Source organism: Heterodontus francisci, chromosome 8, assembly GCF_036365525.1.
Source record: "Heterodontus francisci isolate sHetFra1 chromosome 8, sHetFra1.hap1, whole genome shotgun sequence".
Taxonomy (NCBI): domain Eukaryota; kingdom Metazoa; phylum Chordata; class Chondrichthyes; order Heterodontiformes; family Heterodontidae; genus Heterodontus; species Heterodontus francisci.
The window spans coordinates 1,436,367-1,461,480 of NC_090378.1; the positions used below are offsets into that span (position 1 = coordinate 1,436,367).

The following is a 25,114-nucleotide window of genomic DNA, read 5'->3' on the forward strand; positions in this document are numbered from 1 at the left end:
ATTAATGGCCAATTAAAGGCCTCAGCAACCCCACCTAACCTGTCTCTTGTCTGGGCTTCCAGCGCTGGGCCTGGTTCCGAGGCCTCTGCAGTACCAGTGGTGGTCACTGCTCCCAGTGGCACTGCTGGTACTGCTGAGCAGCTGGCCCTGTGATTGGCTGGCAGCTCATGGAGGTGGGATCCCTGTTGTTGAAGGGACAGAAATCCCAGCTCATGACTCTTTGATTTATAAAGATCGGAGGATCACTCTTGCAGCAGGGCTGGTTGGGGGCCATGAAAATACCCAGGCAGGGTTCACCTCACCTTTTTGGCCTGGAGCCGGGAGCCCCACCTCCTGCCCCTGATGTGTTATCACTGGCGAGTTTATTCTTGCTTTTCAGTGGGATATAGTTTTCCTGGATTCTATTGATCACCTTTATAAATGTTTCCCACTGCACTTCGATTTCTTTGTCAGTACATTTTTCTGCTTTATTTCCCTTAGTTCCATTCTCATCACCTTAAAATCTGCTTCTTTCCAACTTTCTACTTTGGCCTTTGTATTAATTATGCTATTTTCCATCTTAATCTTAAAGTTTATTATGTTATTATCACTAGTGCCTAGATGTTCCCCAATATTACTTCTCTTATCTGTTCTGGCTCATTTCTCATTACTGGATACAGTAGTGTTCCCTCATCTCCACTCCCTTAGGTCTAAGGGTTTCAGACTTAACCATTCACTGCCAGATCTGGCTGGACCACATAAACCACTATCCAGTCCTTCCCTCCTCTGCCAAAACTGTTCACTGTTCCAGGAAAATCCTGGAATGTAAAGATAACCCTTAGATTAATTTCTCTACTGCAAGCCATTTTCTTAAGCCCCTCTCCCCTTCATCCTCTACCCTTGCCTCCAACATGTGCGAGGAGCTCATGGATTTCTTTGTCACTAAGATCACAGATGACACGCAAATTGGTGGTTCGTAAATAGTGAGGAGGAAAGCCTTAGATTACAGGACGATATAGATGGGCTGGTAAGATGGGCGGAGCAGTGGCAAATGGAATTTAATCTGAGAAGTGTGAAGTGATGCATTTTGGGAGGACTAACAAGGCAAGAGAATATACAATGGATGGTAGGACCCTAGGAGGTACAGAGGGTCAGAGGGACCTTGGTGTACTTGTCAATATATCACTGAAGGCAACAGCACAGGTAGATAAGATGGTTAGGAAGGCATATGGGATATTTGCCTTTATTAGCCGAAGCATAAAATATAAGAGCAGGGAGGTTATGACGGAGCTGTATAAAACACTAATTAGGCCACAGCTGGAGTACTGTGTACAGTTCTGGTCACCACACTATAGGAAGAATGTGATTGCACTGGAGAGGGTGCAGAGGAGATTCACCAGGATGTTGCCTGGGCTGGAGCATTTCAGCTATGAAGAGAGACTGAAGGCTAGGGTTGTTTTCCTTAGAGCAGAGAATGCTGAGGGGGGACATGATTGAGGTATACGAAATTATGAAGGACATTGATAGGTTAGATAGGAAGAAACTTTTTGCCTTAGTGGAGGGGTCAATAACCAGGGGGCATAGATTTAAGGTAAGGAGCAGGAGGTTTATTTATTTATTTTATTTCGAGATACAGCACTGAAACAGGCCCTTCGGCCCACCGAGTCTGTGCCGACCAACAACCACCCATTTATACTAACCCTGCAGTAATCCCATAATCCCTACCTACACTAGGGGCAATTTATAATGGCCAATTTACCTATCAACCTGCAAGTCTTTGGCTGTGGGAGGAAACTGGAGCACCTGGCGAAAACCCACGCAGTCACAGGGAGAACTTACAAACTCCGCACAGGCAGTACCCAGAATCGAACCCGGGTCCGTGGAGCTGTGAGGCTGCGGTGCTAACCACTGCGCCACTGTGCCGCCCGGTTGAAAGGGGATTTGAGGAAAAATGTTTTCACCGAGAGGGTGGTTGGAATCTGGAACACACTGCCTGAAGGGGTGGTAGAGACAGGAACACTCAACATTTAAGAAGCATTCAGATGAGCATTTGAAATGCCATAGCATTCATGGTTATGGGCTAAGTGCTGGAAAATGGGACTAGATTAGTTAGGTGATTGATGGCCAGCACAGACACGATGGGCCGAAGGGCCTATTCCTGTGCTGTATAACTCTATGATTCTAACATTGAGACTATCTGATCAGCTGCCTCTGGCACTTCCTTCCTCTAGCACACCAGGACAAACTTCCTCCAAGGTTGCTGCCTGTCCCTCATACCTTGTACATTCTCTGTACACCTTTTGCTCCCTCTTCCTGCCAGGTTATTTGGGGTAGTTAAAATCCTCAATGATTATTATTCTATGTCCTTTACTCATTTCACATATTTACTTACATATTTCATTCTTCACCTCCTTTCCACTATTAGGTGATCTGTAGTAAGCCCCCATTAGTATGATCGATCCCTTCTTACCTGTTATCCCAACCCATATGAATTGTGGTTCTAACCGATAAATTAGTTATGTCTCTCTTTTCCACTGCCATTGTGCTATTTGTAATTAGTATAACTACCCCAGCCCTTCTCCTTTCTCTATTCTTTGTGATTATGTTACTTGCTGCAATATTTAGTTGCCAGCCCAGTTCTTCCTGTAGCCGTGTTTCCGTTATTCCTGCTACATCTGGTTCCTAGTTATAGATAAGTGCCTCCAGTTGCCCCGTTTTATTTCAGACGTTGTGTACATTGCTGTACAGACAAAATAATTTGCCTTTAATAGTTGTTCCTGTTACTTTATCCTTAACAGTCCTTTTACACTTCTGGTTAATAACTGTATTTATTCTTTGACCGTTTATATTCCCTTGTTCCTCACATGGTCTGACTTTCATAGAGTCATAGAATTACAGAATCGTAACAGCACAGAAAGAGGGCATTCAGCCCATCGAGTCCATGCCAGCTCTCTGTGGAGCAATCCTGTCAGTCCTATTCCCCCGTCTATCTCATCTCCTATTTCTTTTACCTTCAGATTTATGTTATTTTCACCAGATCCCTGCCCCAGTTTAAAGGCTTATTGATCACGCCATATGTCTTTTCCTCTGGGACACTGAACCCACTCCAGTCAGGTGGAGCCTATCCCTACAATTCCTTCCTGTCCTCGTACTGGTGCCAATGGCCCCTGAAATGAAATCCCTATTTCCCACACCAGTCTTTTAGTCTGACATTCACCTTTCTGATCTGCCTATCCCTATTCCAATTTGCATTTCCCAAATGGTTCCCAAAGCTCTCCACCTCACCTAATGTCTGCATCTGCTGCAGACTAATTGATAGAGATTGATCACTGTGATTGTTCAATAACTCCATTATTGTTGGATCATGTGACTGCCAAGAGATGGTGGTAATGTTACTAAACTAGTATTCCAGAGGCCCAGGCTAATGCCCTGGGGACATGGGTTCAAATCCCACCATGGCAGCTGGTGGAATTTAAATTCAATTAATTAATAAATTCAATTATTTAATTTAAAAATCTGGAATTGAAAGCTCAGTAACGGTGCCATGAAACGATCGGGTAATGCTGGCCTTGTCAGCGGCGCCCACATCCCACAAAAGAATATAAATAAATAAATAAACGAGAGGGACCTGGGTCATTTTTCATCCATGCAGTTCCTCTGTTCCTATCACACTTCACTTTGGACCTTAAAAATTCGAGCCAGACTGTTCAGGTGTGATGTCAGGAGCACTTTTTCACACAAAGAGGAGTGGAAGTCTGGAACTTTCTCCCCCAAAAGCCTCTGGATGCTAAGGGTCAGTTGGAGTTTTAAAGACTGAGGTTGATTGATGTGTTTTGGGTTAAGGGTATCAGGGGATATGGAGCCAAGGTGGCAAAGGATACAGATGAACCTTGATCTGATTAAATGGGAGAACAGGCTCAAGGGGCTGAATGGCCTCATCCTGTTTTTATTTTGAGAAACAATCAATATTATCTTGTCTGGACAAGGATTGAGTGATTTGATGTGGGCAGGACCTGTGACTTTTGTAAATCAACAGTCAGACCAGCCAAACACCATCTTATCATGGCTTAAAGGCAAGATCCCTTTAAAGGTTTGTCACTGGCGTTTTGAAGAATTTAATTGACAGGTTTAGTCTCTGATTACACAGCAGTACTAGGAGTTCAGGTAACATGTCGTCTGGCTGACTGATTTTATCCATGTGTTCACATTATTTCCAACCGTTTCCTGCAACTGTGCAGGATATTGTGCAGTCAGCAATGTCTAGAATATATTCCGACCACAATCTGCAATCAAAACCCCTCAGGAGGACACAAAACACTCAGCTCATTTCAACTCTTTCCCATCCTTGGCTATGGAGAGAAACTAGACTAAATATTGGGAGCTGCAGGAAGTGAATTGTCCGAGGTTAAGGTGAATAGTCTGATTCACATAAATCTCACTTTGACTCGAGGTGTAAGGCTAATGCTTTTTGAGTGAGATAAAGGTCTGAAATGAACCATGGCTTAAAATAACCTTTGCCACAATCGTCATTACTTTCATGTACAAATTATTCCCACTGTTGACTAAAATAGAAAGGTATGCTTTAAAAGGGAGTGATAACACTCGTAGCAACTTGATCCAACTTATATATCAGCAATGCAAGTGAGTCGAGCTGTTTGATTCTGCTGGTGGAACAGGTGGGAGAAATTCCTCCTGGAAGAGAATACTAACTCAGGAGGAATCTCTCGTACCTCTGAGTCACGATTGTCCTAGGATTGTAAAAGAGTTAGCTACTGAGATAGTGGATGCGCTGGTTAGGATTTTCCAAAATTCCTTAGATTCTCGAACAGTCCCGGCAGATTGGAAGTTAGCAAATGTAACACTGCTATTCAATAAAAAGAGGGAGAGAGAAACAAAGAACTACAGGCCAATTATCCTGCCATTAGTTGTTGGGAAAATGCTGGAATCTATTAAGGAAGTTTTCACTGCACTTAGAAAATCATAGTATAATCAGAAAAAGTCAACATGGTTTTACAAAAGAGAAATTCTGTTTGACAAATTTATTAGAGTTTTTTGAGGATGTAACTAGTAGGGCAGATAAAGGGGAACCAGTAGATGTAGTATACTTGGATTTCCAAAAGGCATTCGATAAAGTGCCACATGAAAGGTTAATACGTAAGATAAGGACTTATGGAGTTGGGGATAATATTTTAGCATGGTCAGATGATTGGTTAACTGAAAGGAAGCAGAGAGTAGGGATAAATGGGGCATTTTCAAGTTGCAGGCTGGAACTAGTGGAGTGCCACAAGGATCAGCGCTGGGGGGCCTCGGCTATTTACAATCTATATTAATGACTTAGAAGAGGAGACCGAGAGTAATGTATCGAAGTTTGCTGACGATACAAAGCTAGGTGGAAATGTAAGCTGTGAGGAGGACACAAAAAGCCTGCAAAGAGATATAGACAGGATAAGTGAGTGTGCAACAAGGTAGCAGATGGAGTATAATGTGGGCAAGTATGAGGTTATTCACTTTGGTTGTAAAATAGAAAAGCAGAATATGTTTTAAAAGGTGTGAAATATCTAAATGTTGATGTTCAGAGGGACTTGGATGTAATCGGACAAGGAACACAGAATGCTAGCATGCAGGTACAGCGAGTAATTAAGAAGGCAAATGGCATGTTGACCTTTATTCCAAGGGGATTGGAGTACAGGAGTAAGGAAGTCTTGCTACAATTGTACAGGGCCTTGGTGAGACCACACCTGGAAAATTGTCGCCATATTTAAGGGAGGATACACCTGCCTTGGAGGTGGCAGAGTGACGGTTAACGATGTTGGTTTCTGGGATGAGAAAGTTGCCCGGCGATGAGAGGCTGAGTAAATTGGGCCTATACTAACTGGAGTTTAGCAGAATGGGAGGTGATTTCATTGAAACATACAAGATTCTGAAGTGGTTTGACAGGGTAGACACTGAGAGATTGTTTCCCCTGGCTGGGGAATATGGAACACGGAGCACAATCTCAGGATAAGCGATCGATCATTTAGGAATGAACGACAGTACTGAGGGAGTGCTGCACTGTCAAAGGGTCAGTACTGAGGGAGTGCTGCACTGGCGGAGGGTCAGTACTGAGGGAGTGCTGCACTGGCGGAGGGTCAGTACTGAGGGAGTGCTGCACTGACGGAGGGTCAGTGCTGAGGGAGTGCTGCACTGACGGAGGGTCAGTGCTGAGGGAGTGCTGCACTGACGGAGGGTCAGTACTGAGGGAGTGCTGCACTGGCGGAGGGTCAGTACTGAGGGAGTGCTGCACTGGCGGAGGGTTAGTACTGAGGGAGTGCTGCACTGGCGGAGGGTCAGTACTGAGGGAGTGCTGCACTGTCGGAGGGTCAGTACTGAGGGGGTGCTGCACTGTCGGAGGGTCAGTACTGAGCAAGTGCTGCACTGTCGGAGGGTCAATACTGAGGGAGTGCTGCACTGTTGGAGGGTCAGTACTGAGGGAGTGCTGCACTGCTGGAGGGGCAGTACTGAGGGAGTGCTGCACTGCTGGAGGGGCAGTACTGAGGGAGTGCTGCACTGTCGGACATGCCACCTTTTGAATGAGAAACGAAGACCCCGTCTGCCATCTGAGGTGAATGAGAAAGATCCCATTGCATAATTTTAAACAAAGGACAGGGAGTTCTCCACAGTATCCTGGTCAATATGTATCCTTCAACCCAACTTCACTCCAACAGATTATCTGATCATTATCACATTTCTTTGTGTGAATTCTCAATGTGTGCAAGTTGCTACTGTTTATCCTGCATTACAACAGTGACTACTCTTCACTTGTACTCTGCTTGGCTCTGTCCTGAGGAACTGTAAGGTGTAGAAATGGGAGTTTGTACTTTAACCACTTGTCAATCAAACTTTGCAATGCATTGCTTACCTCTGCAAACTCCTCTGGCACACATTCCCTCCCCTCCACCTCTCCCTCTTCCCTCCCTCATTCCCCTGGACTCCTTTCTCCTCCCATCTCCTCTCCCGTTCCCCCTAAAACCTTCCCAGTCCCACCTTCCCCCTCCCTCCTCCTCGCTCTCCCTTCCCTCCTACGCCTCCCTCCCCCACCTCCCCCTCCCCCCCGCCCTTCTTCCTTCTTTCCCCTACCTCCCCCTTCCCACTCCCGACTCCCACCTCCTCTCCCCACGCTCCGCCGTCCCCCTCCATATCCCACCTTCGCTCATCCCATTCCCCTCCCCGCTAGCTGCCACCTGCTCCCTCTTTTTATTTATTCATTTGTGGGATGTGGGTGTCACTGACAAGGCCAGCATTTGTTGCCCATCCCTTGAACTGAGTGGTTTGCTCGGCCATTTCAAAGGGCAGTTCAGAATCAGCCACATTGCTGTGGATCTGGAGTCACATACAGGCCAGACCAGGTAAGGACAGCAGAATTCCTTCCCGAAAGGATATTAGTGAACCAGATGGGTTTACACAACAATCAACAATGGGTTTCGCGGTCGCCATTAGACTAGCTTTTTTTTTACTTCCATATTTATTAATTGAATTCAAATTTCACCAGCTGCCGTGGTGGGATTCGAACCTACGTCCCCAGAGCAATAGCCTGGGCTCTGGATTACTAATGTAGTGGCATTGCCACTACGCCGTCCTCCTCCCCTCCTACATCCCCCTCCCCGCTCCCACCAGCTCCCCGTTTCCCCTTCCCATTCCACATCCCCCTCCCCATTCCCTTTTCCCCCCTCCCCATTCAACCTCCCTGCTCCCCCATCCATCTCCCCATCCCACCTCCCCCTCCCTGCTCCCCCTTCCCCCTCCCCCTCCCCATCCCACCTCCCGCTCCCTGCTCCCCCTTCCCACCTCCCCCTCCCTGCTCCCCCTCCCTGCTCCCCCTTCCCACCTCCCCCTCCCTGCTCCCCCTTCCCACCTCCCCCTCCCTGCTCCCCCTTCCCCCTCCCCCTCCCTGCTCCCCCTTCCCCCTCCCCATCCCACCTCCCCCTTCCCCTTCCCACCTACCCCTCCCTGCTCCCCTTCCCCAAGCCTTTTTTTAAGCCCTTTCAATGCCTCACTTTCCTGACTCTGACCTGGTCCCAGATAATTGATAGTGTGCAGCGTCTGATCCAGCAGGAGTGAGATATAAACATAGGAAGAAAACGTGGAATGAGGGAGAGAGCAGAGACTAACATAGTCAATAACTTACCACAGGACCCGCTCGTCCAGTCAGACCCATTGGACCAGAAGGACCTCGCATTGCAATCTAGAGAGAACAAAAAGGAATCATGATTCAGGAGAGCATGAGCTGGGTGAAAAGAGTGTTAGAGACCCACATGGAAAAGCAGGTAGTTAGTCAAAGACAGAGAGTGATCCTGAGGGATAACAACAACAACTGATATTTATTTATACAGTGCCTTTAATGTAATAAAACATCCCAAATGGCTTCATTGGAGCATTATAAAATGAAGCATGACATGGAGCCAACAAAAGGAGCTATTAGGTCAGGTGACATGAGGCTTGGTCAAAGAGGTAGGTTTTAAGGAACATCTTAAAGGAGGAGAGCGAGGTCGAGAGTCGGAGAGGTTTAGGGAGGAAATTCCAGAGTTTGGGACCCAGGCAGCTGAAGGCACGGCCGCCAAGGGTGGAGCGATGGGAATCAGGGATGTTCAAGAGGCCAGAATTAGAGGAACACAGAGATCTCAGAGGGATGTGAGGCTGGAGGAGGTTACAGAGATAGGGAGGGGTGTTGGGGCTGGAGGAGGTTACAGAGATAGGGAGGGGTGTAGGGGCTGGAGGAGGTTACAGAGATAGGGAGGGGTGTTGGGGCTGGAGGAGGTTACAGAGATAGGGAGGGGTGTTGGGGCTGGAGGAGGTTACAGAGATAGGGAGGGGTGTTGGGGCTGGAGGAGGTTACAGAGACAGGGAGGGGTGTTGGGGCTGGAGGAGATTACAGAGATAGGGAGGGGTGAGGCCATGGAGGAGGTTACAGAGATAGGGAGGGGTGTTGGGGCTGGAGGAGATTACAGAGACAGGGAGGGGTGAGGCCATGGAGGAGGTTACAGAGATAGGGAGGGTCGAAGGGCTGAAGGAGGTTACAGAGATAGGGAGGGTCGAAGGGCTGAAGGAGGTTACAGAGATAGGGAGGGTCGAAGGGCTGAAGGAGGTTACAGAGATAGGGAGGGTCGAAGGACTGAAGGAGGTTACAGAGATAGGGAGGGGTGTAGGGGCTGGAGGAGGTTACAGAGATAGGGAGGGGTGTAGGGGCTGGAGGAGGTTACAGAGATAGGGAGGGGTGTTGGGGCTGGAGGAGGTTACAGAGATAGGGAGGGTCGAAGGGCTGAAGGAGGTTGCAGAGATAGGGAGGGTCGAAGGGCTGGAGGAGGTTACAGAGATAGGGAGGGTCGAAGGGCTGAAGGAGGTTACAGAGATAGGGAGGGGTGTAGGGGCTGGAGGAGGTTACAGAGATAGGGAGGGGTGTTGGGGCTGGAGGAGGTTACAGAGATAGGGAGGGGTGTTGGGGCTGAAGGAGGTTACAGAGATAGGGAGGGGTGTTGGGGCTGAAGGAGGTTACAGAGATAGGGAGGGGTGTTGGGGCTGAAGGAGGTTACAGAGATAGGGAGGGGTGTTGGGGCTGAAGGAGGTTACAGAGATAGGGAGGGGTGTTGGGGCTGAAGGAGGTTACAGAGATAGGGAGGGGTGTTGGGGCTGGAGGAGGTTACAGAGATAGGGAGGGGTGTTGGGGCTGGAGGAGGTTACAGAGATAGGGAGGGGTGTAGGGGCTGGAGGAGATTACAGAGATAGGGAGGGTCAAAGGGCTGAAGGAGGTTACAGAGATAGGGAGGGTCGAAGGGCTGAAGGAGGTTACAGAGATAGGGAGGGGTGTTCGGGCTGGAGGAGGTTACAGAGATCGGGAGGGGTGTTGGGGCTGGAGGAGGTTACAGAGATAGGGAGGGGTGTTGGGGCTGGAGGTGGTTACAGAGATAGGGAGGGGTGTTGGGGCTGGAGTAGGTTACAGAGATAGGGAGGGGTGTTGGGGCTGGAGGAGGTTACAGAGATAGGGAGGGGTGTTGGGGCTGGAGGAGGTTACAGAGATAGGGAGGGGTGTTGGGGCTGGAGGAGGTTACAGAGATAGGGAGGGGTGTAAGGGCTGGAGGAGGTTACAGAGATAGGGAGGGGTGTTGGGGCTGGAGGAGGTTACAGAGATAGGGAGGGGTGTAAGGGCTGGAGGAGGTTACAGAGATAGGCAGGGGTGTTGGGGCTGGAGGAGGTTACAGAGATAGGGAGGGGTGTTGGGGCTGGAGGAGGTTACAGAGATAGGGAGGGGTGTTGGGGCTGGAGGAGGTTACAGAGATAGGGAGGGGCGAAGGGCTGATGGAGGTTACAGAGATAGGGAGGGGCGAAGGGCTGAAGGAGGTTACAGAGATAGGGAGGGGTGTTCGGGCTGGAGGAGGTTACAGAGATAGGGAGGGGTGTTGGGGCTGAAGGAGGTTACAGAGATAGGGAGGGGTGTTGGGGCTGGAGGAGGTTACAGAAATAGGGAGTGGTGTTGGGGCCAGAGGAGATTACAGAGATAGGGAGGGTCGAAGGGCTGAAGGAGGTTAAAGAGATAGGGAGGGTCGAAGGGCTGAAGGAGGTTACAGAGATAGGGAGGGGTGTTGGGGCTGGAGGAGGTTACAGAAATAGGGAGTGGTGTTGGGGCCAGAGGAGATTACAGAGATAGGGAGGGTCGAAGGGCTGAAGGAGGTTACAGAGATAGGGAGGGTCGAAGGGCTGAAGGAGGTTACAGAGATAGGGAGGGGTGTTCGGGCTGGAGGAGGTTACAGAGATAGGGAGGGGTGTTGGGGCTGGAGGAGGTTACAGAGGTAGGGAGGGGTGTTGGGGCTGGAGGAGATTACAGAGGTAGGGAGGGGTGTTGGGGCTGGAGGAGATTACAGAGATAGGGAGGGGTGTAGGGGCTGGAGGAGGTTACAGAGATAGGGAGGGGTGTTGGGGCTGGAGGAGGTTACAGAGATCGGGAGGGGTGTTGGGGCTGAAGGAGGTTACAGAGATAGGGAGGGGTGTTGGGGCTGGAGGAGGTTACAGAGATAGGGAGGGGCGAAGGGCTGAAGGAGGTTTCAGAGATAGGGAGGGGCGAAGGGCTGAAGGAGGTTACAGAGATAGGGAGGGGTGTTCGGGCTGGAGGAGGTTACAGAGATAGGGAGGGGTGTTCGGGCTGGAGGAGGTTACAGAGATAGGGAGGGGTGTTGGGGCTGAAGGAGGTTACAGAGATAGGGAGGGGTGTTGGGGCTGGAGGAGGTTACAGAGATAGGGAGGGGTGTTGGGGCTGGAGGAGGTTACAGAGATAGGGAGGGGCGAGGCCATGGAGGAGATTACAGAGATAGGGAGGGGTGAGGCCATGGAGGAGGTTACAGAGATAGGGAGGGGTGAGACCATGGAGGAGATTACAGAGATAAGGAGGGGTGAGGCCATGGAGGAGGTTACAGAGATAGGGAGGGGTGAGGCCATGGAGGAGGTTACAGAGATAGGGAGGGGTGTTCGGGCTGGAGGAGGTTACAGAGATAGGGAGGGGTGTTGGGGCTGAAGGAGGTTACAGAGATAGGGAGGGGTGTTGGGGCTGGAGGAGGTTACAGAAATAGGGAGGGGTATTGGGGCTGGAGGAGGTTACAGAGATAGGGAGGGGTGTTGGGGCTGGAGGAGATTACAGAGATAGGGAGGGGTGTTGGGGCTGGAGGAGGTTACAGAGATAGGGAGGGGTGTTGGGGCTGGAGGAGGTTACAGAGATAGGGAGGGGTGTTGGGGCTGGAGGAGGTTACAGAGATAGGGAGGGGCGAGGCCATGGAGGAGATTACAGAGATAGGGAGGGGTGAGGCCATGGAGGAGGTTACAGAGATAGGGAGGGGTGAGACCATGGAGGAGATTACAGAGATAGGGAGGGGTGAGGCCATGGAGGAGGTTACAGAGATAGGGAGGGGTGAGACCATGGAGGAGATTACAGAGATAGGGAGGGGTGAGGCCATGGAGGAGGTTACAGAGATAGGGAGGGGTGAGGCCATGGAGGAGGTTACAGAGATAGGGAGGGGTGAGGCCATGGAGGGATTTGAAAACAATGATGAGAATTTTAAAATCAAGGCGTAGCTTGACCAGGAGCCAGTGTAGGTCAGCGAGCACAGGGGATGATAGGGGAACAGGAAAGATGTGATTAAGCTAGAGAGGGTGCAGAAAAGATTTACAAGCATGGTTTGGAGGGCTTGAGTTATAAAGAGAGATTGGATAGGCTGGGTCTGTTTTCCCTGGAGCGAAGGAGGCTGAGAGGGGACATGATAGAGGTATATAAAATGATGAGAGGCATAGATAGGGTAGATAGCCAGAGTCTGTTTCCCATGGTAGGGGCGACTAAAACTAGAGGGCATAGATTTAAGGTGAGAGGGAGGAGGTTTAAAGGGGATCAAAGGGGTAAACTTTACACACAAAGAACAGTGGGTATCTGGAATGAGCTGCCTGAGGAGGTGGTGGAGGCAGGAACAGTAGCAACATTTAAGAGGCATCTGGGCAGGTACTTGAATGAGCAAGGCATAGAGGGATATGGAATTAATGCAGGCATGTGGGATTAGTATAGATAGGCATTATGGTCGGCATGGACACGGTGGGCCGAAGGGCCTGTTCTATGCTGTACAACTCTTTTAAAGCAGTGAGTCAGTGAGAGACAAAGAGAGTCAGCCTGAAGGAAAACAGTGCTGGAGGCCAACAGATAGAAGTGGGGAGTCAGCAGGAGCATTTTTTGGTTCGCTCTTTAGGATGTGGGCGTCGCTGGCTTGGCCAGCATTGGCTGCCCATCCCTAATTACCCTTGAGAAGGTGGTGGTGAGCTGCCTTCTTGAACCACTGCAGTCCATGTGGGGTAGGTACACCCACAGTGCTGTTAGGAAGGGAGTTCTAGGATCTTGTCTCAGAGACAGTGAAGGAACGGCGATGTAGTTCCAAGTCAGGATGGTGTGTGACTTGGAGGGGAACTTGCAGGTGGTGATGTTCCCATGCATCTGCTGCCCTTGTTCTTCTAGGTGGAAGAGGTCGCGGGTTTGGAAGATGCTGTCGAAGGAGCGTTGGTGAGTTGAGTGAGCTGGAGGGGAAACAACACCGGAGACCCACAGATAAAAAGGAGAGTGGAGAGTCGGCAGGGGACAGAAAGATTGAACCTGAGAGAGTCGGCAGGAGACAGAGAGATTGAACCTGAGGGAGATGGCAGGAGACAGAGAGATTGAGCCTGAGAGAGACAGCAGGAGACAGAGAGATTGAGCCTGAGAGAGACGGCAGGAGACAGAGATTGAAACTGCGGGAGACGGCAGGAGTCAGAGAGATTGAGCCTGAGGGAGACGGCAGGAGACAGAGAGATTGAGCCTGAGGAAGTCGGCAGGAGACAGAGAGATTGAGCCTGAGAGAGACGGCAGGAGACAGAGAGATTGAGCCTGAGAGAGACGGCAGGAGACAGAGAGATTGAGCCTGAGAGAGTCGGCAGGAGACAGAGAGATTGAACCTGAGGGAGTCGGCAGGAGACAGAGAGATTGAGCCTGAGAGAGTCGGCAGGAGACAGAGAGATTGAGCCTGAGAGAGACGGCAGGAGTCAGGGAGATTGAGCCTGAGAGAGACGGCAGGAGACAGAGAGATTGAGCCTGAGGGAGTCGGCAGGAGACAGAGACATTGAGCCTGAGGGAGATGGCAGGAGACAGAGACATTGAGCCTGAGGGAGACGGCAGGAGTCAGAGAGATTGAGCCTGAGGGAGACGGCAGGAGTCAGAGAGATTGAGCCTGAGGGAGACGGCAGGAGTCAGAGAGATTGAGCCTGAGGGAGACGGCAGGAGTCAGAGAGATTGAGCCTGAGAGAGACGGCAGGAGACAGAGAGATTGAGCCTGAGGAAGTCGGCAGGAGACAGAGAGATTGAGCCTGAGGAAGTCGGCAGGAGACAGAGAGATTGAGCCTGAGAGTGACGGCAGGAGTCAGAGAGATTGAGCCTGAGAGTGACGGCAGGAGTCAGAGAGATTGTGCCTGAGGAAGTCGGCAGGAGTCAGAGAGATTGAGCTTGAGGGAGTCGGCAGGAGTCAGAGAGATTGAGCTTGAGGGAGTCGGCAGGAGTCAGAGAGATTGAGCCTGAGAGAGACGGCAGGAGTCAGAGAGATTGAGCCTGAGAGAGACGGCAGGAGTCAGAGAGATTGAGCCTGAGAGAGACGGCAGGAGTCAGAGAGATTGAGCCTGAGAGAGACGGCAGGAGTCAGAGAGATTGAGCCTGAGAGAGACGGCAGGAGTCAGAGAGATTGAGCCTGAGAGAGACGGCAGGAGTCAGAGAGATTGAGCCTGAGAGAGACGGCAGGAGTCAGAGAGATTGAGCCTGAGAGAGACGGCAGGAGTCAGAGAGATTGAGCCTCAGAGAGACGGCAGGAATAAGAGAGATTGAGCCTGAGAAAGACGGCAGGAGTCAGAGAGATTGAGCCTGAGAAAGACGGCAGGAGTCAGAGAGATTGAGCCTGAGAGAGACGGCAGGAGTCAGAGAGATTGAGCCTCAGAGAGACGGCAGGAATAAGAGAGATTGAGCCTGAGAAAGACGGCAGGAGTCAGAGAGATTGAGCCTGAGAAAGACGGCAGGAGTCAGAGAGATTGAGCCTGAGAGAGACGGCAGGAGTCAGAGAGATTGAGCCTGAGAGAGACGGCAGGAGTCAGAGAGATTGAGCCTGAGAGAGACGGCAGGAGACAGAGAGATTGAGCCTGAGGGAGACGGCAGGAGACAGAGAGAATACTGTGAGGCCAAATCAAGGATTGATGATACAGGGCAACAGTGAGGCGATTGGTTGTTTGGACAGCCTGGAGGTGAGGAGTGTATCACCGAAGGAGTTTGGGGACAGAGTTGCACAGTGAAGTGAATGTGAGTGTCAGTGTCAGGGAGCAAGGTAACAAGTGTCAGTCGGGGAACATTCAGACGAGAGTGGTCATAATATCATAAGGTTTAGGTTGCTATGGAAAAGGACAAGGAGTAATCCAGATTAAAAATAATTAATTGGGGGAGGGCCAATTTCAATGGAGTGAGAACAGATCTGGCCCAGGTAAATTAGAATGAAAGATTGCAGGCAAAACTATAACTGAACAATGGGCTGCCTTTAAAAAGAAGATAGTTCAAGTACAGACAAGGTAGATTCCCATGAGGGGTAAATGTAGGACAAACAAAGCCTTGGATGACAAAAGGGATAGTGAGTAAGATGAAGCAGAAAAGGGTGCATCTGACAGAAGTCAGGTTGATATATGAGTAAGAACCAGGCTGAAAACAAAAAGTTCAGAGGGAAAGTGAAAATGGAAATAAGAGCAAAGAGTGAATATGAGAAGAGATTGGCAGCCAACATAAAAGAGAATCCAAAAGTCTTTTATAGGTATATAAATAGTAAAAGGGTGGTAAAAGGAGGTGTGGGGCTGATTAGGGACCAAAAAAGGGGATTTACACATGGAGGCAGGGGGTTGAGGTACTAAATGAGTACTTTTCATCTGTCTTCACCAAGGAAGAAAATGCTGCCCAAGTCATAGTGAAAGAGGAGGTAGTTGAGATATTGAATGGGCTAAACATTGATAATGAGGAGGTATTAGAGGCTGGCTGTACTTAAAGTTGATAAGTCACCAGGACTGGATCAGATGCATCCGAGGACACTGAGGGAAGTAAGGGTGGGAATTGCAGAGGCACTGGCCAAAATCTTCCAATCTTTAGGTCATTGCTTTTCTTGATCTATATTAATGACCTAGACTTGGGTGTGCAGGACACCATTTCAAAATTAACAGATGACACAAAACTGTGAACTGTGAAGAACATAGTTATAAACTTCAAGATAACATAGGCTGGTGGAATGGGCAGACAATTGGCAAATGAAAATTAATGCAGAGAAGTGTGAAGAGATTCATTTTAGTAGGAAGAACAAGGAGAGCCAAGATAAAATAAACGGTACAATTCTAAAGGGGGTGAAGGAGCAGAGGGACCTGGGCATATATGTGTACAAATGATTGAAGGTGGCAGGGTATGATGGAATATAGGTATAATACACTTAATTAAGTAGAATTTGGAAATATTTAGTGTATTATGTCTTGTAGAGTTAAAGATTGAATAAATGGTCAGTTTTTAGAACTGACTGACATTCCCCTTTAAGGTAGAAAATTTCAAGGTCCCTGTTTATAACCAGAAACAAGTTGGGAAATCCATTTGTGTCTCTGTTGTCAAAGGCTTGGAAGATAAACACACGCTAGTTAGACCACAGCTGGAGTACTGTGTACAGTTCTGGGCACCACACTATAGGAAGGATGTGATTGCACTGGAGAGGGTGCAGAGGAGATTCACCAGGATGTTGCCTGGGCTGGAGCATTTCAGCTATGAAGAGAGACTGAAAACGCGAGGGTTGTTTTCCTTAGAGCAGAGAAGGCTGAGGGTGGACATGATTGAGGTATACAAAATTATAAGGGGCATTGATAGGATAGATAGGAAGAAACTTTTTGCCTTAGTGGAGGGGTCAATAACAAGGGGGCATAGATTTAAGGTAACGGGCAGGAGGTTTAGAGGGGAGCTGAGGAAAAAAAATTTCACCCAGAGGGTGGTTGGAATCTGGAACACATTGCCTGAAGGGGTGGTAGAGGCAGGAACCCTCACAACATTTAAGAAGTATTTAGATGAGCACTTGAAACGCCATAGCATACAAGGCTATGGGCCAAGTGCTGGAAAATGGGATTAGAATAGATAGGTGCTTGATGGCCAGCACAGACACAATGGGCCGAAGGGCCTGTTTCTGTGCTGTATAACTCCATGACACACATTGAAATATCCTGTCAGTAAGAGGTAGCAATAAACTTTATTGCTTTGTGCAGACAGGTCAGTCCCGAAGGTTGCTTTGAAGTGCCATGTAAAGGGCAATTATAGATAATGAAACAATAAATGGAATGGACTAACAGGAAAAAGGGAGGTTAAGCAAACACAATTATAAACATTTTGACCAAATAAATGCTCACAACTTCAACAGCAAAGGACATTCAGTAAAACATTAAGTGGAAATGTAATTAAAGATATGGATTTGAAAAGGAAGACAGGTGGTCACATTTAAATGCTTAAAGTCAGATGACACTTCAGAAACAGTATAAACATACGAGGTTTTTGAAACAAAGTTTAGAAGTGTTGAATCCTCAAACTATGCTTCACAACTTCTTTTCTTTTGGGCCTCCTTATCTCGAGAGACAATGGATACGCGCCTGGAGGTGGTCAGTGGTTTGTGAAGCAGCGCCTGGAGTGGCTATAAAGGCCAATTCTGGAGTGACAGGCTCTTCCACAGGTGCTGCAGAGAAATTTGTTTGTTGGGGCTGTTGCACAGTTGGCTCTCCCCTTGCGCCTCTGTCTTTTTTCCTGCCAACTACTAAGTCTCTTCGACTCGCCACAATTTAGCCCTGTCTTTATGGCTGCCCGCCAGCTCTGGCGAATGCTGGCAACTGACTCCCACGACTTGTGATCAATGTCACACGATTTCATGTCGCGTTTGCAGACGTCTTTATAACGGAGACATGGACGGCCGGTGGGTCTGATACCAGTGGCGAGCTCGCTGTACAATGTGTCTTTGGGGATCCTGCCATCTTCCATGCGGCTCACATGGCCAAGCCATCTCAAGCGCCGCTGACTCAGTAGTGTGTATAAGCTGGGGATGTTGGCCGCTTCAAGGACTTCTGTGTTGGAGATATAGTCCTGCCACCTGATGCCAAGTATTCTCCGAAGGCAGCGAAGATGGAATGAATTGAGACGTCGCTCTTGGCTGGCATACGTTGTCCAGGCCTCGCTGCCGTAGAGCAAGGTACTGAGGACACAGGCCTGATACACTCGGACTTTTGTGTTCCGTGTCAGTGCGCCATTTTCCCACACTCTCTTGGCCAGTCTGAACATAGCAGTGGAAGCCTTACCCATGCGCTTGTTGATTTCTGCATCTAGAGACAGGTTACTGGTGATAGTTGAGCCTAGGTAGGTGAACTCTTGAACCACTTCCAGAGCGTGGTCGCCAATATTGATGGATGGAGCATTTCTGACATCCTGCCCCATGATGTTCGTTTTCTTGAGGCTGATGGTTAGGCCAAATTCATTGCAGGCAGACGCAAACCTGTCGATGAGACTCTGCAGGCATTCTTCAGTGTGAGATGTTAAAGCAGCATCGTCAGCAAAGAGGAGTTCTCTGATGAGGACTTTCCGTACTTTGGACTTCGCTCTTAGACGGGCAAGGTTGAACAACCTGCCCCCTGATCTTGTGTGGAGGAAAATTCCTTCTTCAGAGGATTTGAACGCATGTGAAAGCAGCAGGGAGAAGAAAATCCCAAAAAGTGTGGGTGCGAGAACACAGCCCTGTTTCACACCACTCAGGATAGGAAAGGGCTCTGATGAGGAGCCACCATGTTGAATTGTGCCTTTCATATTGTCATGGAATGAGGTGATGATACTTAGTAGCTTTGGTGGACATCCGATCTTTTCTAGTAGTCTGAAGAGACCACGTCTGCTGACGAGGTCAAAGGCTTTGGTGAGATCAATGAAAGCAATGTAGAGGGGCATCTGTTGTTCACGGCATTTCTCCTGTATCTGACGAAGGGAGAACAGCATGTCAATAGTCGATCTCTCTGCACGAAAGCCACACTGTGCCTCAGGGTAGACGCGCTCGGCCAGCTTCTGGAGCCTGTTCAGAGCGACTCGAGCAAAGACTTTCCCCACTATGCTGAGCAGGGAGATTCCACGGTAGTTGTTGCAGTCACCGCGGTCACCTTTGTTTTTATAGAGGGTGATGATGTTGGCATCGCGCATGTCCTGGGGTACTGCTCCCTCGTCCCAGCACAGGCATAGCAGTTCATGTAGTGCTGAGAGTATAGCAGGCTTGGCACTCTTGATTATTTCAGGGGTAATGCTGTCCTTCCCAGGGGCTTTTCCGCTGGCTAGGGAATCAATGGCATCACTGAGTTCCGATTTGGTTGGCTGTATGTCCAGCTCATCCATGACTGGTAGAGGCTGGGCTGCATTGAGGGCAGTCTCAGTGACAGCATTCTCCCTGGAGTACAGTTCTAGGTAGTGCTCAACCCAGCGGTCCATCTGTTTGCGTTGGTCAGTGATTATGTCCCCCGATTTAGATTTGAGGGGGGTGATCTTCTTGATGGTTGGCCCAAGAGCTCTCTTCATGCCATCATACATTCCTCTGATGTTTCCGGTGTCTGAGGCCAGCTGAATATGACTGCATAGGTGTTGCCAGTAGTCGTTTGCGCAACGCCTAGCTGTTCTTTGTGCAGTACTTCTGGCTGCTTTAAGTGCTGCGGATGTTAAATCGCTGGGGGCTTTCTTGTAGTTCAAAAGTGCAATGCGCTTAGCGGCTATGACAGGTTCCAGCTCTTCATTATGAGATTGAAACCAGTCTGCATTTCTCTTCGCACTTTTGCCGTAGGTGGTCAAAGCTGACTCATAGATGACGTCTCTGATGTGGGCCCACTTGGTCTCAGCATCCCCTGTGGGAGTGTTTTGAAGGGCTGTTACAAGTGAATTTAGAAATTTTTGTAACAGCTGTGGGTGAGAAATTCTGCTCGTGTTGATGCGCGGGTGGCCCTTCTGCTTGGAATGATGCAACTTCTTTGGTCTGAGTCTAACCTTGCTGCACACCAGGGAGTGGTCGGTGTCGCAGTCCGCACTGTGGAAGCTGCGTGTGATTTGAACACTGTTTAAGGCGGCTCGCCTTGTGACAATGAGGTCTAGCTGGTGCCAACGACGTGATCTTGGGTGCCTCCATGAAACCTGGTGACAGGGTTTAGTGTGAAAGAACGAGTTGGTGATGCAGAGGTTATGATAGGTACACAACTCAAGCAGTCTCTGCCCGTTCTCATTCATCCTTCCAACGCCATAGCGCCCAAGGCAGGAGGGCCATGAGTCATGGTCGGCCCCAACCCTGGCATTAAAGTCCCCCAGCAGGAATAGGTGTTCGGTGTTGGGGATGCTGCTAATGATGTTATGGAGTTGTTCATAGAACTGGTCTTTAGCTTCAGGTGCGGAACAGAGTGTTGGAGCATAGATGCTGAGTAGGTGTACTGGACCAGAGGTGGTGAGCAGTCGGATGGACAGTATGCGTTCCGAGCCATTTGAGGGAGGCTCTATCATGCTGAGCAAGGAGTTTCTGATGGCGAAGCCCACTCCATGCTGTCTTGGTTCTTCAGGATCCCTGCCCTGCCAGAAGAAGGTGTAGTCTTGCTCTGCTAGAGAGCCACTCGCGGGGAGGCGAGTCTCCTGAAGTGCTGCGATGTCCACATTGAGTCTACTGAGCTCGTTGTTAATGATGGCGGTCTTCCGAGAATCGTTGATTTGTGTAAGGTCTTCCGACAGGCCAGGACACATAGTTCTGACGTTCCAGCTTGCAAAGCGAAGGGCTGGTACCTTCTTTCCTTTTTTCATGTTGTTTGGTGCGGTGTATCAGTCCACCTTTCGGGCAATGACCCTGAGCTCCAAGCACCCATTGAAGCAGGCAGACTGTGGCGGGACAGAACCTTATTGACCGGGGGCTGCCCGGTTTGAGGCGGGCGGTAGCTGTCCAGTGAGGTGCAATGACCTCTCCCACCGACAAAGGCAACCCGTGGCGCCCAGTTTCTACGCCAATTTATCTGGACTTATAACCCGTAACTGCTGCCTTCCGTGTTGTTTCAGTCGCTGTGAGGCAACTATGGAGTGACCTCTCCATGGCGCATGCCTGGGCAAATTTATGGAGGTTCACAACTAAGGAGAGGTTAAGGTACAAATGTTGATGGATATTCTGAGATATTTTTGCTGTAGCATGAGCAAGGTTAAATGTTTGAATTCTATGTTAAAAATAAGAATATGTGTTACATCTCTTAGTAAGATTTGATATTGTGATATACTTATCAACTTAGAAGTGTATTGCATGTTAAATTCTTTAATAATTATGTAAAAGTTAATAAATCGTCTCATGTAGCATTCTGCATACAACTACAAAGAACCCCTCTCTGTGTCTCTAATTGGAGAGATACGTATTGAAGAGAGTTTCCAGACCCTTATAATATCTGGGATATTTATGACTTAGCCATAATTGTTAAAATAGGCTATCTGAAAGATGGTAATATTCTCTGTTGGTTTTCTTTCTTTGAAGGAAAGTTAGTACAATTCTTTGGACCCAAATAATCTATCCCTTCTTAATTGAAGTGATGACATATATAGACAGACAGATACAGCACTGAAACAGGCCCTTCGGCCCACCAAGTCTGTGCTGACCAACAACCAACCATTTATATTAACCCTACATTAATCCCAAATTCCCTACCACATTCCCACCATCTACCTACACTAGGAACAATTTACAATGACCAATTTACCTATCAACCTGCAAGTCTTTGGCTGTGGGAGGAAACCAGAGCACCCAGCGGAAACCCACGCGGTTACAGGGAGAACTTGCAACTTCCGCACAGGCAGTACCCAGAATCGAACCTGGGTCGCTGGAGCTGTGAGGCTGCGGTACTAACCACTGCGCCACTGTGCCGCCCTAAGTGCCTGAGAATTTGTCTGGTTTGAACTTGATTAAAGGGATGTACAAAGAACAAAGAACTCCTGATTTGGTTTAGTCCCTGTAAGGGGTTAAAGTCATAAATCACTTCAAGGGCAGGTTGAGAAAGTGGTTTAAACGGCATTGGGATCCTGGGCTTCTTAAATAGAGGCATAGAGTACAAAAACAAGGAGGTTATGGTGAACCTTTATAAAACACTGGTTCGGCCTCAACTGGAGTATTGTGTCCAATTCTGGGCATCACATTTCAGAAGGATGTGAAGGCATTGGAGAGAGTGCAGAAAAGATTTCCGAGAATGGTTGTGGGGATGAGGGACTTCATTACGAGGATAGATTGGAGAAGCTGGAGCTGTTCACCTCAGAGAAGGTTGAGAGGTTGATAGAAGTGTTCAAAATCATAAGGGGTCTGGACAGAGTAATAAAGAGAATCTCAGCAGGTCTGGCAGCATATGTGGAGACAGAAGCAGAGTTAACGTTTCAGGTCAGTTCAGAACTGTTCCTATTGGCAGAAAAATCAAGAACCAGAGGGCAGAGAGTTAAGGTCAATGGCATAAGAAGCAATGGCGACAGGAGAAAAACCTTTTTTACACAGTGAATGGTTAGGATCTGGAATGCACTGTCTGAGAGTGTGGTGGAGACAGGTTCAAGCAATGGATTCAATCAAAGCTTTCAAAAGGAAATTGGATAATATATGAAGTGAAAAAATTGCAGGGTTACTGGGAAGATGCAGGATAGTGGGACGAGGAGATTTGCTCTTGCAGCGAGCCAGCACAGATATGTTGAGCCAAATGGCCTCCTTTTGTGCTGTAACCATTCTCTGATTCCATGATCTGAATGCAAATGTATTGCTGCACTGGACAGAATTTAAATAGAAAGGTCAGATTTAAGACAGGAGGGTAAATAACCAGTCTTGCCTTAGAGGGAGTGTAACAAACATTCACTAGATTGATTCCTGGGATGAGAGGGTTGTCCTATGAGGAGAGATGGAGTAGAATGGGCCAATATTTTCTGGAGTTTGAAGAATGCAAGTTGATCTCAATGAAATGTATAAAATTCTGAGAGGGTTTGGCAGGGTAATGCGGAGAGGATGTTTTCCTTGGCTGGGGAATCTAGAACCAAGGGTCATAGGCACAGGAGAAGGGGACGGACACAGAGGACTGAGACGAGGAGAAATTTCTTCTGTGTGTTCTGGGAAAGGTGGGCACAGATTTGGGAGGCGACAATACGTTCAAGGACTTTAGAGAGGAAAGGGAGGTTGGAGATGGGACAGTAGTTTGCAAGAACGGTGAGGGGTGGTGGAGAGGGGTGATGACAGCAGATTTAAAGGAGAGAAAGACAACACCTGAAGAGAGAGAACTCTTAACAATATCGGCTAACATGAGGACCAGGAGGGGAAGTTGGGTCATCAGCAGTTTTGTGGGAATAGGATCGAGGGAGCAGGAGGTGGGTCCCATGAACAAGCTGAGTTCCGACAGCACATTACGGCAGATAGGTAGAAACTAGAGAAAGATGTGAGTTCAGGGTTCGGGCAAGGGTCAGGCAGAGGATGTTTGGCTCGGTGGGATAGTGGAAGGGAGGGACACGGCAGAGGCAGCTGATCAGATAGTCTTGACCTTACTGACAAAGATCCATGAGCTCCTCGCACTTATTATTGAAGGTGAGGGTGGAGGGGAATGGGGAGAGGGGTTTAAGAAGATGGTTTGTAGTGAAGAGAAGCCAGGGTTATCTTTACATTCCAGTTCAATAATGAAATTGTGAGCATTTTCAGCAGATGAGAACTGGACGTGATAGAGCTTTATGGGGTCCAGCCAGATCTGGCAGTGAATGGTTTAATTAGTTGTCCTGGAATGAGCTGCCTGAGAACGTGGTGGAGGCAGGTTCAATTGAAGCATTCAAAAAGGGAATTAGACTGTTATGTGAAAAGGAAGAATGTGCAGGATTACGGGGAGAAGGTGGGGGAATGGAACTCGGTGAATTGCTCATTCAGAGAGCCAGTGCAGACACGATGGGCCAAATGGCCTCCTCCTGTGCTTTAACAATTCTGTGATATCCTTTCAAGTCTACGTCCCTTGGACTTAAGTGAGTGGAGACGAGAGCTGTACTGGGACAATGGCCAGAGTTAGATGGAATCTGGTTTTACTGGGGGCGAGGGTGTGAAAGGTGGGGGTGAGCGAGTGACAAAAGGTGATTCGCTTACCCTGGCCTGCTGTAGGATGGCCTGAGCTTGTGCTTCCTGGGCTGATATTACTGGACCCTTCTCACCACTTGATCCATATTGGAACTGCAAGCAACAGAAGCACAAAAATATTTTAAACAAAATACCAGTGTTTATGATTTAACCACAACTAGAAACACAATCCAAGAATATTCTCTGGACAAACATAACCCCTTGGTGAAGACACAAAACATCGCCCATTAATCACCATTTAGTAAGAACATTTTTATGCAGCAAGTGGTAATGACCTGGAACTCACAGCCCACGAGGGTGGTGGAAGCAGAGACAATCAATGATTCCAAAAGGGAATTGGATGGAAACCTAAAGGAGCAAAGGACATAAACTTGCAGGGCCACAGTGTTCGAGCGGGGGAGTGGGACTGACTGTATTGCTCCGCGGAGAGTGAGTATGGACTTGATGGGCCGAATGGTCTCCTTCTATGGTGTAAATGACCTTATGATGCTATTAACAATCCCTCACCCCCAATTAGCCATTGCTCATTATTCATTTTGTACTGCCCATTTCCCATCACCCATTGCCCATCACACATCGGCCATTGCCCATTGTCCATCGGCCATTGCCCAACACCCATTGGCTATTATCCATCGGCCATTGCCCCTCACCCATTGGCAATTGCCCAACACCCATTGGCCATCACCCATCTCCCAATGCCCATTACCCATTGGCCATCACCCATTGATCATTGCCTATTACGTATTCACCATTACCCACTGGCAATTGCCCAACACCCATCAGCCATTGCCTATTACGTATTACACATTAATTTCCCACTTAAAATAAACGAGTTAACACGCTAAAACAGGGGACAGAAAAACACCATATTCACAAGACAAAAAGAAACATTTTCCTTTGGTCAGGGAGTCCAGAAACAAGGGGGCATAACTTTAAAATTCGAGCCAGGCTGTTCAGGGGTGATGTCAGGAAGCACTTCTTCACACAAAGGGGAGTGGAAATCTGGAACTCACTCCCCCAAAAATCTGAGGAGCAATTGGAGTTTTCAAGATTGCAATTGATAGATTTTTCTTGGCTAAGGACATCAAGGGATATGGAGCAATCATCAGCCATGGTGGAACATGCTCAAAGGGCTGGATGATCACCTCCTGTCCCATCATTAGGATCATTTCACTAATCCCAGCAAGACTCAGTGTTCAAAGGGAATGAAGGTCACATGATTAAAGGCCAATCTCCCACCCTGTTCCTTCAACGTGTGCTACCCCTGCTGAATATACAGAATCAGTAGCTTAACCCCTGGGATCTCTACAGTCCTGAACCAGGCTCTGATATCAGTGAGACACCATCAGCAGAGCTGCAATATAACCAAATATCCATTAAGATCTTTAATATTTATTCCAATGATTGGC

General features: G+C 48.6%; 1 protein-coding gene across 1 annotated transcript in view; it reads right to left on the minus strand.

Moving 5' to 3' along the window:
- Window positions 1–25,114, minus strand: part of LOC137373152 (collagen alpha-1(XI) chain-like) — a 612,019-nt gene that overhangs the window by 410,797 nt on the left and 176,108 nt on the right. Inside the window, exons 13-14 of the mRNA XM_068038011.1 lie at window positions 23,715–23,798; window positions 8,144–8,200 (exon numbers count right to left, since the gene is read on the minus strand). Coding sequence (XP_067894112.1) covers window positions 8,144–8,200; window positions 23,715–23,798 — 141 coding nt within the window. The remainder of the gene's footprint in view (window positions 1–8,143; window positions 8,201–23,714; window positions 23,799–25,114) is intronic.